Source organism: Vigna angularis, chromosome 2 (genome assembly GCF_016808095.1).
Source record: "Vigna angularis cultivar LongXiaoDou No.4 chromosome 2, ASM1680809v1, whole genome shotgun sequence".
Taxonomy (NCBI): domain Eukaryota; kingdom Viridiplantae; phylum Streptophyta; class Magnoliopsida; order Fabales; family Fabaceae; genus Vigna; species Vigna angularis.
The window spans coordinates 14024237-14041055 of NC_068971.1; the positions used below are offsets into that span (position 1 = coordinate 14024237).

General features: G+C 32.4%; 2 protein-coding genes across 5 annotated transcripts; both read left to right on the plus strand.

Moving 5' to 3' along the window:
• The first annotated feature begins 3819 nt into the window (after positions 1–3819).
• LOC108347514 (protein SCAR2) lies at positions 3820–10691 on the plus strand. Of its 3 annotated transcripts, XM_052873406.1 has the most exons (10): positions 4034–4149; positions 4972–5039; positions 5577–5740; positions 5848–5971; positions 6090–6219; positions 6362–6423; positions 6538–9691; positions 9779–9865; positions 9961–10068; positions 10164–10691. In XM_052873406.1, exons 3-10 carry the CDS (start codon positions 5590–5592, stop codon positions 10215–10217), a joined length of 3870 nt encoding a protein of 1289 aa, XP_052729366.1. In that variant the 5' UTR covers positions 4034–4149; positions 4972–5039; positions 5577–5589; the 3' UTR covers positions 10218–10691. The 3 variants fall into 3 exon arrangements, with proteins under 3 accessions (XP_017442288.1, XP_052729366.1, XP_017442289.1); XM_017586799.2 differs by lacking the exon at positions 4972–5039 and having other exon boundaries at positions 3820–4149; XM_017586800.2 differs by lacking the exons at positions 4034–4149; positions 4972–5039 and adding an exon at positions 4172–4751.
• Positions 10692–12435: 1744 nt separating this feature from the next.
• On the plus strand, positions 12436–15392 carry LOC108347074 (uncharacterized). 2 transcript variants are annotated; one of them, XM_052873139.1, is made up of 5 exons: positions 12436–12594; positions 12752–12956; positions 13515–13611; positions 13707–13794; positions 15112–15392. In XM_052873139.1, the coding sequence occupies exons 2-4, from the start codon at positions 12792–12794 to the stop codon at positions 13754–13756; spliced, it is 312 nt and encodes a 103-aa protein (XP_052729099.1). In that variant the 5' UTR covers positions 12436–12594; positions 12752–12791; the 3' UTR covers positions 13757–13794; positions 15112–15392. The 2 variants fall into 2 exon arrangements, with proteins under 2 accessions (XP_052729099.1, XP_017441680.1); XM_017586191.2 differs by having other exon boundaries at positions 13542–13611.
• The last annotated feature ends 1427 nt before the right edge of the window (positions 15393–16819 follow it).

Sequence of the window (16819 nt, forward strand, 5' to 3'; positions counted from 1 at the left end):
TGACAATGTGTTTGTCAAGTATAAACTTCATCTATTCACGTTAATTAGATGAAGTTTTGCAAAAAGATTTGGAAATTTTCTATTCAATAATTACTTCCTATGTATTTTAACTTGTTTTTAAAAGGACATAGTTAGATTTTACTCTAAATCGCTTAGATCAACTTTATTTTTCTTCTCTTTATCTTTAGATTACACGAACCCAAGTTTTCCATGAGCACATCTCAATAGGACACTCAACATTCTTACTTTGAAAAACTTTAATTTGATTTAGACAAGTTGACCACCAAATCTTTTTTAATGAACTTCAAGACTCAACTACCACTTACTTTAATTTTTCTCACTTCGTTAATGTCTCATCCTTAACTAACTTGAATCCTATTTGTCAGTCAAAAACTAGTCTTCAGGTTTACAGTCCTATAATGAAATTCAATAAGTCATTTGACATCATCGAAGCGATGCATCCTTAACAAAAAAAAAACTCATTAGACCAAGATGAGAAACTCACCTAAACATTTTAATGTAATTATAGTGCTAGAAGCTACTCAAATTTATACGAGTGACTTACCACATATTTATAAATAAAGAAAAATAAATCAATAGTCGCAATGTTCCTTACTAGTAAGATGATACATATCTAACTATTCCAAAATACAAATATTCATGGTTTCTTAACACACTCATTGTTATGACATAATAATTATATTATGACTAAAAATGTTAATTAGGTTTTAAAATGTCTCATCTCAATTTTGGGACACAAGATAACAAGTACAGAAAGTATTACTTAATTTATTATATTGACACATATTTTAGAAATCTGATTAATCTCTGTATCTAATCTTGAGGAATTCTTTATTATTGTTTATTTTTCATAACTATTTTCGGATTGTAAATATGGCGAAGAGAAAGAGAGTAATAAATAACCCTTTGAATAAGGAAAAAGGAAAGAATAAAAATGCAGAATAAGTGATTTCTATAATTCCATTAGGACTGTCCCATTGGGTCCACACGGACGCCGAATTCCCATGTCTGATCAAACTACGCTGTCAAAAAGCTCTTCTTTAACAAACGCACTCTTTCTGTAATCATATTAATTTGAAATTTAATAAACCACTTAGTTTCCTTTATATCATAAATTATCTCTCACTTTAAACATAGATCTTCCTAATAGTTTAAACATATTAAAAAACATACCTTAATAAAAAATTTAATTTTTTTATTATAAAACAATCCAAACACGTTTATTTAATTATATTCACATATTATAATTAAATCTTTAACAATTTAGTATAATAATAATTATTTATTATATTATTATTATATAATTATTATTTTAATAAAAGTATAAATTTATGATTTATATTAATTTTATAAATACAATTATTAATTTTTACAAAATTTTCACTCGATAAACATTATACTCATCATATCTACAAAAATCTTAATTTTCTTACTAACTTAAACATTAAACAAGTTTACGTTGAATAAGATTATTGATGTTTTAAATTAAAAGTGTCATATTTAAAAGTGATGCTATTTTATATATAAAAGCATTAAGAAAATATTTTATTTAAAAAAGTACAACATTTTTGTAATTTAGGTATTTGTTCAGGCAAACATGTTTGCTAGCTTGTCTCTGTAAATAAAACAAATAGAAGTCGAGAGCATGAGAAGTGGACAAGTTCCAGAATAATAATTAGAGTCGCAATCAGGTATACCCAAGTTCCAACATTGTCTCCTTTTACTCTAAAAAGGCCTTCCTCTAATGTACTATCATACAACTACTCTTTTATTAATTCATATACCTTCAAAACTCTGTTAATTCATACCTATATACTTTCGGTATACATAACTCTATCAACTAAATTATTCTAATACTTAACCGAAATTTTAAAATTATTAGATAAGACTATTTACTACATAATGATTTAAATAAACTAAATTGAATTATATTATAATGTTTAACAATTATAGTACAGATAATTTTAATTAATTAATTGAGATGATCAACTATACACAAATAAAGAAAACGATAATATAATAAATTCTCAGAATAATTTCAAAAATTAGTAAGGAAAAGGAATGAAAAAAATGTAAAAAGTAAAATGCTAATGAACTTTCGTCTATATTTATATTTAAAGTAGAAGTTCCATGTGAAATAAATATTACAACTCAACTTTTTTTTAAAAAAAATTGTCTTATTGACTAAAACAAGTTACATAAAATGCTTCAACTTTTTAAATAAATTTATCTAAATTTGATATTTTTAAATATATTCTTTCATTTTCACCATATTTTATTCCTTTCTTTATTCTTTGTAGTCAATCAATTTTTCAAACTTATTTCGTTTAATAAAACAACAAATACTCACTTTAAAATAACATCACTTTTGGTTTTCTTTTTATTTTTTTTTTAAAAAAGAGAAAATAATAAATTTTACTTTCCTTATCTTTCCTTGAACTTAGACAATTCCAAACTATATCTCCTTATTTTTAGGGATTCTAGTTGTTCTTAATATTACATTATCACTAAAGTAGCAAATGAGTTTTATACCCAACCTCCTCAAGCCACTACCATGAGAGGAGACATGTGAAAGATAAACAACAATAAGAATGGAACATACTTCAGCTGAATAATCAAGAATGAAAAATGTAACTTCTTTTTCTAAAGTCTGCACCTTCAAATGTTGGAACAAACACAACATCTTAAAAATGTGTAGATTAAACACGTTAACTACAGTGAATTTAAACCAAATAAAATATAATTAATCTAATATTATAGCTCGTTAAGTTCAAAGTCGTTTCACTTAAATTAATAGAAGAAAACTTATTTGTTATACATTTAGAAAACAAAAAAAATTCAATAAAAAATACAATTGAGACGAATCAAAATCTAAGAATCTTATTAAAATTTTAAAAAAACAAATGATGATTTAAATCAAATATTATTTATTTTGAGAGAAAAGAATAATAATTGGAAAAATAGAAGAGAATAATGTGATTATTTATTTTTTTAATACTTTTTTCTTATCGAACGAAAGATTCAACTCTAAATAAGCGTAATAACTTCAAAATATTCTGATACTATATTAATAAGCAGAGTTTAAATCTAACTCAATTCTACAAATTAATTTTTTAAAGTATGATTTACACTCATTTATATATATATATATATATATATATATATATATATATATATATATATATATATATATATAATAAATTGAACTTATTTTAAATATTTTAAAAATGTTATATATTCATTAATTGGAGAGTAAGAGAAGGTTCATGTTAAAGAATTAATAATAAAAGTGTATTACAAAAATATGGAAAAGTAATTTTTTCTAAAAAGTTAATTTTAATTATTCAATGATTATTTTAATGTAAAGTGATTAATATTTGTCTTCATTGCATTATTATTCTAACGAAATCCAAAAGCAACATGATCCAAGACTACCTACCGCATCATAAGCGCCACAATGCGCGCTCTTCCAAATATCAGAAAAGGTGATAGCATTATTACATCACCCTCATTTTTCTAAAAAGTAATTTAAAATATCAGATTATTTTTCTATATAGTCAGTGTGATGATTTTTATTTATTTAGGTTACATTATCAATAACTTTTTATATTATTGATGTATTTATTCCACCATTAAACTATATTATTAAATTCTAAAAATATTAGGAAGAGAGTAAATAAAGTGGGAAATATAAATAAAGTATCTTAACTGCTTCGCAGCAAAATAATAAATAGAAAATAAATATATGACTTCCATACATAACAGACACAGTCACCGTCTTCACGTCTCTAACTAACACGCATTCCACCCTATATATAATTATTCATAATTTTTTTAATGTAAAAAAAAAACTAAACTCTCTGTCTTTCTCTTTCTCTTCCATTCCCACTGCAAAACCACCGGAAAACGCAGCGTCGCTGCCGGAGAGAAGATCGAAAAACGGCAGGGTTTCGAAATTGCACTAGCTTGGAGAATGCCACTTTGCAGGCACCACATTCGGAGTGCGCACGCACTGACGGATCCGGAGCTGTACCGCGCCGCCGATAGCGATGACTCCGAAGCACTCCTGGAAGCTGTTGCAATGGCAGGACTCGTAGGCTTTCTCCGCCAGCTCGGCGACCTCGCTCAGTCAGTTCACATTCTCTCTCTAACTTCTATCTCTGTAACCGCTTCTTCCATCGAGGCGCGGTTGCGCAGTTGCAGTTGCGCTCAAGGTTTCCTTGATCGCGCCGAGTTTAAATCAGTGTTTCTGAGTTTGAAGAAAGAAAGATTTCCATTAATGAAACATTTTAAATTTAATTGTTGTTTAGTTGTTGACGGAAGAGTTTGTTAGAGGAAGGAGCTTTGATTCAGATAGTTCTTTTCTTTGCCTTTTTTGTATCTTTTTTTGTCTGTTTGCAACTTTGCTAGCTGGTTCGGTGGATGGAGTTGGTGGATGAATCGATTTTTCTTGTCCTACTTTTTAAATATTTTGTGGCTGTTGGTTGATTTTTCGTCGTGTGTTTTATAGTCGAATCCGATCCGGGGGATTAGATTCTGGATTTTGTTTCCGTTTTGGCTTTAATTTGTCTTTTTTTCTGTGTTTTTTCCTTGCTTTTTCATTAGTTTTTGGTTCTTCTTGCTTTGTACGTAGCCACTTTTTTCAGAGGATGAAAAGCGAGAAAAAGCAGGCCTGCATAGATTGTTTTAATTTCTGAGCTGAGGATGGAAAGATGTTGGATGGTTTTTATGTAGGTGTTCGAACGATGCGTAGATTACAAGTCTTTGATTAAGTTTCTGGCACGATGTTTTGGATTTGACGAATGGAATTATTTGGTTTAAATATGATTGGACTGTTTATGCTTTAGAATTACGCTTTTGTGTATTTATAGATTTTCTTTAAATCACTGGAGGTAAAAAAATTTAAGCTGACAAGAATTACAGATGTCGTGTTTTTTTTTCATGGATAAGGAGTGAGTGCTAAGGAATCAAAGGTCAATCTTAGGATCTGCCATCAGCAATCACCTGAACTGAGCCAGGTGGCTTAAGTCCTAGTTGATTGTGCTTTGATTTTATTTTTAAAATAGTTTTGAAAAACTGTGTTTTGGTAATATTAATTTGAAAACCTTTTAGAGAGTGAGAAAATAAATACAGATCCGCTTCATAAATTTATTTCAAAACACAATTAACTGTTTCCTTGTTCCCAGAATTAAAAAAGCACAAGCTAAAACAGAGACGGTCTGTAGCTAATTATGTTTTTCAGTTTTGAAAACAACAATAGTTTTTAAAAAGAAGCTATGTGAACAGACATTTTTAGTGTTCAAAACAAAAAATAAAAACAAACAATTATCAATCAGAAGCTTACTCTTGTGGATTTTATTCAAATTTTCTGATAGGAAAATTTATGCATCTCACAAGAGTTGCAGTAATCCTGGCATTTTCTGTCCCTCGCAATCCGTTATTAGAATCTTAATTCCATTTTGTAGTGTGTCCCGCGTCAATATTTAACATTTTAAAATATAATTCTTTCTGCTACTATTTTAATTTTTCTGCATTTAACTGCACTTTTTTGTTAGATTTGCTGCTGAGATGTTCCATGACTTGCATGAAGAGGTAATTGCTACTGCTGCAAGAGGTCGCAGTCTTATATCGCGTGTTCAACAGCTTGAGGCTGAAGTTCCAGCTCTTGAGAAAGTTTTTTTGACACAAACTCATCATTCATCAACTTATACAAATGAAGGTTATATTAATCAGTAGAGTCTTTTTTATTATTGTTTGTGTCTGCAATATTTCACCTATTGGTGATAATGTTCCCTTGACAAATTTTAACATGATTCTGCATTTCAGGAATTGAATGGCATCCTAATCTTCGGTCTGAACACAATCTTGTTACCCGCAGAGACTTACCCCGATTTATAATGGATTCATATGAAGAAAGCCGTGGTCCTCCAAGATTGTTCCTTCTGGACAAGTATGGTGTCCTGATTCTTAGAACACAAATTTAAGCACAAATAGAGGATTTATTTCTATACTTCCTAACTTTTGTTATAGATATTTGAAACTTCTGTTTTTCCTTTTGGCCCTGAAAGGTTTGATGTTGCTGGGGCTGGGGCATGTCTGAAGCGTTATACTGATCCATCGTTCTTTACAGTGAAGTCTGCTTCCTCTGGAACAGCAACAGCAGAAGTTCAAAGGGAAAAGAAAATTCGTAAAATTGAGGTACTAAACGGCTGATTCTACAACTTAATATCACAAATTTCTGGACAATTGATTTAAATAGCACGGAAAACAATTTATGCCATGCAAAATTGAATATCTGCAACCTTGATACATATTATATGTAGTTTTTTGTTGTACCCAGCAAAAGAAAGGAACACGACTGAAGAATGGTGAAACCCCAGAAGTCGTACCATCGCATGCAAAGTGAGCTCCAATAATTTTATTTTGGTGCATTAATTATTCTTCTGGTTTTAGAAATGCAAGGTCTTTAAATGGATATTTAGTAACTCAAAATTCGATCCATTTCCATTATTGCAGACTGCATGAGTTATTTCTCGAGGAGCGTATTGAGAATGCTTGTAGGGACCCTGCTCGTCTGGTAAAGTTGAAAATGAAACAGTTGAATGGATCTGCAGTTGAAAAAACTGGGAAAAGTTACATGGGGAAAATTCTGGAAATCCACTCACCTGATCATAAACTGGTATGTGAAACTTCAATCATTCCACAGCCAGGGAAATTGGTGTTAGATGATAGTGAAAGTGGGATTAAAACTCTTGAAATCAGTTGCATTGCTCCGTTGAATAGGTCTTTGGGAAATGAAAACTTGCGTTCAACACCAAATGAGCAGAAACTAGAACTGAACCCATACACAGAAATGTATAGGGAGACAGGTGGATATATGGTGGAGATGAATGAACAAATCTCTGGTGGTGTAACAGAGGAAATGTCTTCGAATTATCCCAATGTAATTGATGAAGAAGAATTGGTACTTGATGAACTAAAGAAAAGAGAATGTAGCTTAGTTAGCTACCACTCTGATGATGTGACTAGCGAGGTTGATGATTATATGGATGCATTAGCTACCATGGAGTCTGAATTGGAAACAGATAATGAGTATGGACCTATGAAAAGCTTATTAAATGTTCAAAACTTAACTGATTCAAATGGAAAAGAAGAGCCTCAAATGCAAGCTCAGTTTTCAGATTCTCAATCATTTGGAGACTCTTCAACTTCTGAAGAAAATAGTTCTTCTGAACAAGATAGAATTGGAGAGCGTAATGAAGCACATGGTCTGTTAGATTTTCCTTCAACTGGAACCTCCTGGGAATCCGATGATAATTGTTCATTCACAAGAGTTAGAAATGTAGAACATTCCCAATCACAAGTGCAGTTTTCACATTTTCAATCTATGGAAAACTCCACATCACAGATTGAAGATATGCCATCCAACCAGCTTCTCCCAACTTTTGAGTGGCAAACGACTTATTGTCGTGAGTTTGTCATGAATGATGATGCCCATGTTCGGGGTGAAGCGATTTCTGATTGTATACCAGTCTCTTCTGGCCTGATAGATTCTGGACATTCATTAATGTCTTATGATCTTGGAGCTGCCTCACCAGCATCCTTACCTGCACAGAGTCAATCGGCTGAAACACCATCCGGCCCTGCTGAACTTCATTTAAGAATAGAAGAAGATGAAGAAAAGGAGTGTCTTGTTGAATCTATAGTGACCAAACCTGAGGCTCTCTACCCAATAAGAGATGATGCTTGCCCAGTGGTTTCCTTTGATAACAATCCATCGAACAATGTGAATGTCTGTGATCCTTATGTCCATTATAATGCTCTGTTCCAAGTTTCTAATGAATTGAACTTAGCTAATGAAAGTGAATGTGGTGATCATTCTGAGATTGAAGTTATTCAGGAAGAATCTCTTAACGAAAACTCTTCTGAAATGTTGGGTAGTGAATATGTTGATATTCATGGGGAGGATCCGATTTGCCCATCTGTGGAAGTAGACCTGAATCCAAGCACTAAGCTGTTGCTTGATGGCCGAGATTTAAAATCTGAGGACGATATTATAGCTACCCAATTGAACTCAGAAGATCTGGTTCCTGCTGCGAAGACTAAACCAAAGTGTAGTTTTACAAAGGAGCTAGGCTTAGATTTTACACACGGATACAAACCAGATTTACCAGAAATTGAAGTTCTGCATGTTGATCAACAAGGAAATTTTGAACAGGTGCCAAGTATATTGGGTGGCCAAGAAATAAGTGTATCCACCTGCAGTTTGGATCTAGTTGAAGATGATGGCAATAGTGAACATCCGTCTTCAGATATAATACCATCTCCAATGAGTAATCTTACAAAGTTGGAAGAATCTCTTTCTATATTTGCAGATCCTCATGAGGAAGAAATGATAGTTAGTGAGGCGGATAGTAGAGAATCTTTGACAGAATTAGCAGCCCAGAAGGTAGTGGATCACGTAGATATTGCTTCTACTGAATTTCCATCAGACATGAACAGATCAGTTCCATGCGATCCTCCTGATTCTGGAATGTGGAATAATATTCGGCATTCATCTCTTGAGAAAATCCAATATAGCTCTTCGATCTATGACCTGAAAGCAGTGCCTGTTTGTTTGGAGCTAGATCCTCAAAGGTCATCTGATCAACGAATTAACCCAACAAAACATGTCATGGATCCATTAGCACCACTTATCTCTGGCTTCTTACACAAGGCAACTAAAAACAATCTTGAGGAGATGCCACCTATGCCCCCTCTGCCTCCAATGCAATGGAGATCGGTTAAGATTCAACATGCTTCCCTAGTTACACAGAGAGAAGAAGCAAGTCTAGCCTCACTCCAACCGATACAGCCAAATACACCTGATGATAAGTCTCAATTTGGTTTATCTACTTTTGAAAAAGAGACCCGGCCATCTCAGAATCTATTTTTACCTGCCATGGCTATGCAAAGCAATAAGCATCAACATTCTTCTGGGGTTTCTGTGGGAATTTCAGAGCATGCTGTTGCTATTCCATTTCAATTTCCTGTAATGTTAAATGAAGCAAGTGGCCAACAGAGTTTCCTGGTACCAGAGCAAAGCCAGATACAAAACCCTTTCTTAGCATTACGGGACAGGCCTCGACTTGGCTATGTTGTTCACTCTGAGGGAGAAAAAGCATTGAATTCAAGTCCACACTCATCAATGCTGCCTGCTGTGCATGCTATTTCTGGGGCTGATTCTATTTTTCAGCAAGAAAAACCAACACGATCTCCAAGTCAGTTAACGGAAGGTGGCAGCTTAGAAGTTAAAACGGGTAGACCTGGAGAATTGCATTTGGTGCTACCTGAAGAATGTCCTGTTTACCCAGATGGGCCCCTTTCTCCGAAAGAGAAACCAGCAGAAACTCAGTTAATGGAAGAGACCGGTTTAGAAGTTAAAATTTCAAAGCAGTCTTCAATGAATCTGGAAGGGAGGATGGAAGAAGATACTTCAATCTCACCCTTGTCGCCTCCCAGTTCAGGAATTGGGCAGTCAAAGCACAGTATGCCGCCTTCAGAGGGAGAAATGGCGTTTCCTTTGGATACATCTGGTCAGACTGACATGCCATATGGAAAACCAAAGAATAAGCGTGTTCTTCCCCAAGATCCTGTAATTGACCCTGTAGCTGCTCTTGACAAAAGCCGGGTAATGGTAGTTTTCTTGTTCTCATATAATGTACCCTTTATGTGGTCTTAAAATCCATGCATGACACACTGCCTTTGATTACTGCAGCTGAGGAAGGTCACTGAACGGGTTATGGCCCCCAGAGCAGCAAAGGGAGATGAAAGAGACTCACTGTTAGAAATGATAAGAACGAAGGTTGGAGCTAGCAAGTTTTATGTAATTGTTCATGCTGATCGTACCCTTTTGTATACATTTTAAATTTTAAATATACATCTACAATTTTTTGTCAGTCCTTCAACTTGAGGCCTGCAGCGGTGAACCGACCACCCAGCATAGGGGGTCCGAAAACGAACTTGAGGGTTGCTGCCATCCTGGAAAAAGCAAATGCAATTCGTCAGGTCTGTCTCTCACTCTGTTTACTGTAACAAGGGTTTGCTCCTCGGCCCCTCCTCCCAGCACCAACTAACTAAGCTAATGTTAATTATTGAATTAGGCATTGACCGGAAGTGATGAAGATGATGATGCAGATAGTTGGAGTGACTCTTGAATTTTCCACAGAATGAAAACTTTTGTAACGAGTTTTTCTCCCATGTAAGGAATAGGAAAGGTACGTGATACAGTCCTACAGAAGATTCTTTATCGTGCACTATATTCATAGAGAGCACATGTTCCCTAGTCCTCCCAATGCACACCTAGATGCATGAACAATGTAGAAGGCATATGGCGTAGCATCAATTTCAGAGCTTTTTTCGAAGGTGAAATTCACTTCACTCAGATTCAGGCTCAGCATGCAACGCAGTGTCAAACAACAAGATCAACAATTCGCTTTTCTCCTCATATAAGAACGTGTATATTTGTGTTGTGCTTCCTATAAGGTTTTGGTTAATCGATTTTGTAATCCGTTATGTAGTGGTTTTATCATAATTGTCTCATGCCATGTAGCTGATGTATCTGTCTTAAATACAATATACACAATATATATATATATAGAGAGAGAGAATTTACTGGTTATGTATTTGTTAATGTAAATAAAATTTCTTTTGTTTAGAATAGTGGGTGCATCAGAGAAGGAAGGAAAGGAAGAAAAATAAAATAAAATATGAAATATTTTTATTAGAAGAAAATAAACGAAAATTATATAATAAAATAAGACGTGGCAGTTGGAAAATTTACCACATTACCAAAATGTCAATGTCAAGTATATGCATAATAAGATCATGTGATCACTCTATGCAAGGTTACTTACATAAAAATTGATAGTCTCAGTTTTGAGCTAAAAGTAATATATGTCAAAAATACTTTACTTTTAATATTATGAAATAATTATTTAACATCTATTTCATTACTTATACTTATATAAAGGTAAAATGGTCAGGTAAATTTTTTATTTGTAAAAGAAAACAGTAAAAAGTAGTAAAAGATCATAATAAAATTATTTTAAGTGTCAAAATAATCATTACGGTTACTATCAGGCTATTGAAGATACCTTCATACTATATTTTATATGCATGTGTAATGTCACTCAATATTTAATTTTATTTTACAATATTATGAAATCATTAGTGTTTATCATTTTAAAGTGAAATATAAAATAAAATACATTACTTTTTTTTTATGATTACTTTTTTTTTATGATTGTCTGTTAGTCATAGCTGGATGATAAATTATAATTTGAGTAGTGAATCAATAAGTTTGGTCATTATTGATAAGTTTGTCGATGATATATCAGTTTGATAGTTATCTCACAGTCTAAAGTATAAATGAATGAGTCTAGCCAAAGACTAAACAGGTTGGTTGATCATATACCAATATGGATAGAGTTCCACCATCCGAAATACAAGTTACCAAAATCAACCAGTCACCAAACAAGACAATCGGCCATGTATCATCCTAGATAACCAATCACCGACTAGGTGAGTAGGACAATGAGTCTGGCCAACCACCAAATAGGTTGACCGACCATGCACTAGGTCAGATAAGTCAAGCATTGACTCATAGTTAGCCTTCGAGCTTGGATGACCATCGAGCAGACTGTCCGACCTTTAATTGGACTGATCGGTATGAACAAAACCAGAATAAATTAGTCTTAACTGATCAACTTAATATTAAAATTTAACTACTCACAATTGAATCATAATTAGGTCGATGATAATAAAAAATCCACAAAACCTAAAAATAAAAGTTTGATATAAGAAAGCATGTTACTTACATTACTTGATGTCTGTCATATATAATTTTAACATCAAAATACCTAACATTTGAACTTCAAATAACACAACGAGTTCGGTCAGCCACTAAATAGGTTAACCGACCATACACTAGATCAGATAAGTTAAGCATTGAATCATATAATCGAGCTTGAATGACCATCGAATAGACTGTCAAACCTTCAATTAGACTAATCGTTGATCAACTTAATGTTAAAGCTTAATTATTCATAATTAAATAATTGAAATCATAATTAGGTTAATATTAATAAAAACTCATGCAACCTACAAATAAAAGTTTATATAAAAAATACATTACTTACATTAATTGATATCTGTAATAGGTAATTGTGATATACGTAACATTTGGACTTCAAATAATACAATAGAATTCAGCCATTTGACCACGTCCCAAACACTTTCATTATCTAATTTTAAAAATATAGAAAACTAATAGTATTATATTTTTATGCTAAAAAAGAAAAAACTTGGATTGTATAGTAAAAATTTCAATTTGTGTTCTTAATTATTATTAATAAGTGATTTTATGTTAAAATATAAAACAGTAAACAAGTAACAAAAATATGGTTGGAGAGAAAACAGCTCCGAACGCCGCCTGGTAGCTGTCTTTCTCTCTCTTTCTTTTCTGCAAACTTCAAAAACCCTTCTTAATTCTTTTTCCATCATCTTCACACACCACTGCCAACAGCATAAAAGGTACCAACTTTATTTGACCTTTTGCAATTCTGATTCTCTTGGTGTTCCAGTTCAATCCTAAGGATAGCCCCCTCGTTTCCTATTTTCAAAAGAATTGTGGGAATTGACCCCTTTTCCCGAAACCCTTTTGGTTTTTTTGTTTTTGTTTTTGTTCTAGATACGAAGGAAGAAGAAAACCCCATCTTTGAAGCAGAGGCATGGAGAGCACGGGGCGTGTACCACTGTCGGATGTAGTGGCAGATTGTGCGAAGCGGTGGTTCAAGGACACTCTCAAGGAGGCTAAGGCAGGTGATATAAACATGCAGGTCTTGGTGGGTCAGATGTACTATCATGGCTATGGTATTCCCAAAGATGGTCAGAAGGTGTGTTTCTTTGACTTTCTTGGTTTTTGCTGTTTTCCTTGCATTCAGTCTGCTTCAATGAACTTTCATTGGATTGGAGTTTTGTTTTCGGGGTTTGTTTGTGGCAAACGTCATAGTTTTTGGGGGTTTTGTAATTCAATCAGAGCTGGAGTTTTGTTTCGGCAACTTATACTGTTTTTTAATGCAAGTAAGCATTTTAGTTCTTTCTATGATCCTAAATCATGTATATTTTAACGTACACACCTTTATAATGCTTATATTCATATGCACATATGTCTAGAGTAGCAATATGAGAAGTTGTATCAATTTGAGGAGTCTTTTTAGCTTGTGAGGTCAGGTTTTCTTCTTTAATAGAGTTGAAACTCAATCTTTTGTGTTTTCCAATTTTGTTGTTTTAATGTGCAGTACACAGAAGTGGCTGCAAATATGTATGTAAAGAGTTTATTGCGCAAAATATGGATTATATGGACCATTGATCAAATATAAAGAACAATAAAAATTATAAATAATGTGTGGAATGTAGATGTACTTGTTTCGTCATTCTCTTTTGTTTCCAAGGCTGATGTTATTAGTTTGGGAATGAAGGGAAGACTTTGGCTGACTAAAGCCTCGAGGGCCAGATCTTCAGTCTGGAGAGTTGGCCGTAAACCTCCAGGTAAATCCTCCCTTGTTCTATGCTAGCAGAATATTATCTATGTTTTCTATTGTAATTTAGTGTGACCCTTTTTGGTTTTGGTGCATTTTTTATAGGTTATAATGCAAGTGATTCGGAGTCTGACGATTTGGAAAATGATTCTTGAACACGCTAAATTTGATTTCATGTCCAAAATTCTGAAAGGTGATTTTATCCTCATCTCTGAGCACTTACTTCATGTTGTTCGTGATTTTATTTTACACTTTTAAGGCCACGTTTATTATCTAATAGAAAAACTTAGGCCTTGGGCTTTTGAAATGTGTGCCTTATTTCTTCCTATTTCTATCGTCGTGTGTTTTATCATGAAGCTCCGCCTCACAAATGGTGTGTTTCTGTGTCCGACATGTGTTGGCGATAGCAACACGATGTTAATATGTGTCTCTGACATAATTTTGACATGACTCTAACACAATGTTAATAAGGATAAATACAATAATTTTCTAAAAGCCCATAAACTTGTAAACTTATTGCATAAGTTTCTATCATGATTATAGAAATAAGGAACAAATTTATATGATCACTACTTTTCACTTTTTGGATATTAGATAGATGGATTGGATTGTATTAGGTGACAATAGGTTTATATTATTATATTTGACTAATATTGTTTATAGATGATTTTGAGTATATAAATAATGGTTGTTAAATTAAATAATTCATAGTGATCTAATATATAGATCCGTGTCCTTGTATCTACGTTTTGGAGACTACACATGTCAAAGTGTGTCCATATCGTGTCTAGTGTGCCCTTCAAGAAGTTTATGTATATTGTAATCTTGACATAGAGAAGTATGTTTGATTTTCTCAACATGTTGTTTGGAACATCATGTCATTTCTTTTTAAAATGATTTTATCTCCCAATTTCTCGTTAAAATAAACTAGTCAGCTGCAATCCAGTTGTTAATTGATGTGTTTATGACTTAAAAAACTTTAGCCTTATAATCCTTAAGATTAACTTGCCCAAAACCAAGTATACATAGGATCTTTGTCTTGAATGGCTTGGCCTAAAGGTCTATGGTCCGTCTGGGATAATGAGTCTTGGTTATAGGACGAGCACAAGAGGTTGGATATATTTGGGTCTCTGTATTGCATGAGACTCATTTAGGGTAGGAAACCCTACTTTGTTTCATCACGCTTGACAAGACCTACTGCCCCATTACTCATAAATAATAGGGTGAATATAAACTGTTTCTAGGTCTATAAATATACTACACTATCACTATAAACAATATAAACAACACAAATTGAATGCTTCTAGCTTAAGCTGTCTCAAGAACTTTGGCTAGAACAGAAACTAATGTGGCACCACAAAGTAGTATAAATGGTCTGAGCCATTGAACTAATGGATGTTTTGGAAGTGTTAACTGCTTAGTCTTTGTATTGTAGTGCTTCATATTATAAGAGACATTCTTGATTGAAGTATTAAACTGTGGTTTCTTGATTGATATATTTGTTTTGTAGGTGTGTGTGGCATCATGCTTCTTCATAACCACCATCATATATGTTCTTGTGACCTCCAGAATTTTATTTTGCTTTCTGATCTGTGTATGATATGCTACACCTTTTTTAATTAAAGGTAAAAGAAAAGCAAACATTATTACCCTTTTGAGAAAACTGTTACTTGATGATTGAGGGTGTTTTAACTTTCCTTGATATGTCACCATATCATGCCAAATAGAAGAGGAACGTGTATATGTTTTTTCATACATTTTTAATCTGGAATGCAGTTTCTCGCTTCCAAATGATGTTAATTTGTCTAGTTTCATGGCATGCTCTATTCTGCGGGCAAAAGCACCATTTTGGTGCAATTTTTAAAAAATCACCTAAATGGGACATATTTGTAAAATAATTACAAAAGTAAGTACGTAGTTGTGTTAAGGTAACACGATTTTAATTCAAAACATTTTTAAAGTTGAAGTCATGTTATAAGTTTATATTTTACATGACCTGAACTAAAGTCGTGTCAACTTTTTCAATTTAAAATATATTAAATTAAAGTTGAGTTAACTTGATACAATTTTAATTTAAAAATGTTTTCAATTAAAGTAATGTAGAAGTTGTGTTTGTCACAACTTCTCTATTTTCATAACTATTTTGAAATCTACCCATTTTAATAATTTTGAAAAAGAATTGTACCATTTTATTACTTTTGTCTTATTCTATGTTGTCTTTTAGTTAATCTCCTATGTTTGGATATCTTATCACATTGTTATTCTAGCTCTTAGCAATAATTGTCCTTGCGGAAGAATTCAGGACTCGTGGATTTACATTTATGTTTTTTATTTGAATGATTTTCTTATTCTATACACACTAAAAATGAAAAGTAAAATAAAAATTTCAATATATTAAAATTAGTTCATATAGTAGTTAAAGAAAAGAAACTTGTGAAGAAATTAATACAAGGAAGTTTTACAAGTTAGTTGAATAAAGGGCGTAATTACTTTTAACATCTGGCCGATTTATTTTTATTTCTTTAATTTTAAAATATAATTAAGGATAAAATAAAAATATTAAATGTGTACACTTAACAGAAGAATCCACACCCATAGCATAGTATGTTATAAATGGAAATACAAAATAGGAGGTTTAAAGCAATAGAGTATGTTGATTTTGAAAATAGAATAGTTGGGTAAACATCTTAACAGTTGCAAAGTCAAAAGCCTAACTTAGTAGATATTTAACATAGTTTTAAAATTTCATTTAAGTCCACACTAGCTTTGAACAAATTCAAACACCTATTAAGGTTTAAGTCCAACTATCACTGCTGCAAATAAGACTAAAGCTATTTCATTTATGTACAAGAATAGCACACTTTAATATGTTAGACAAAAATTAGAAACCTCAATACTGGGTCTGAATGTCAATATCATCTTCATAAAACCAGTTGAATTTCTGTTTTGAAGAAATCAATTTTTGTCTGCTGTTTTGATTTAAGAAAACAGAAAATGAAATTTTTAAATAATTTATATAATAAATATTGGTTAAAATTATCTGAAGCATTAGAAAATTTATTTATGTTAAAAAAAATTGAAAATGTTAAGAAATAAATTTTGTACAAATTAATAGTTAAGTGTGTGCAGTTTTGTGCTTAACTGAAATTTTTAATACAATAATGATTTTATCAAATTAAATAAAACAGAAATTGGAGAAAAGTAAAAAGAATAAATTA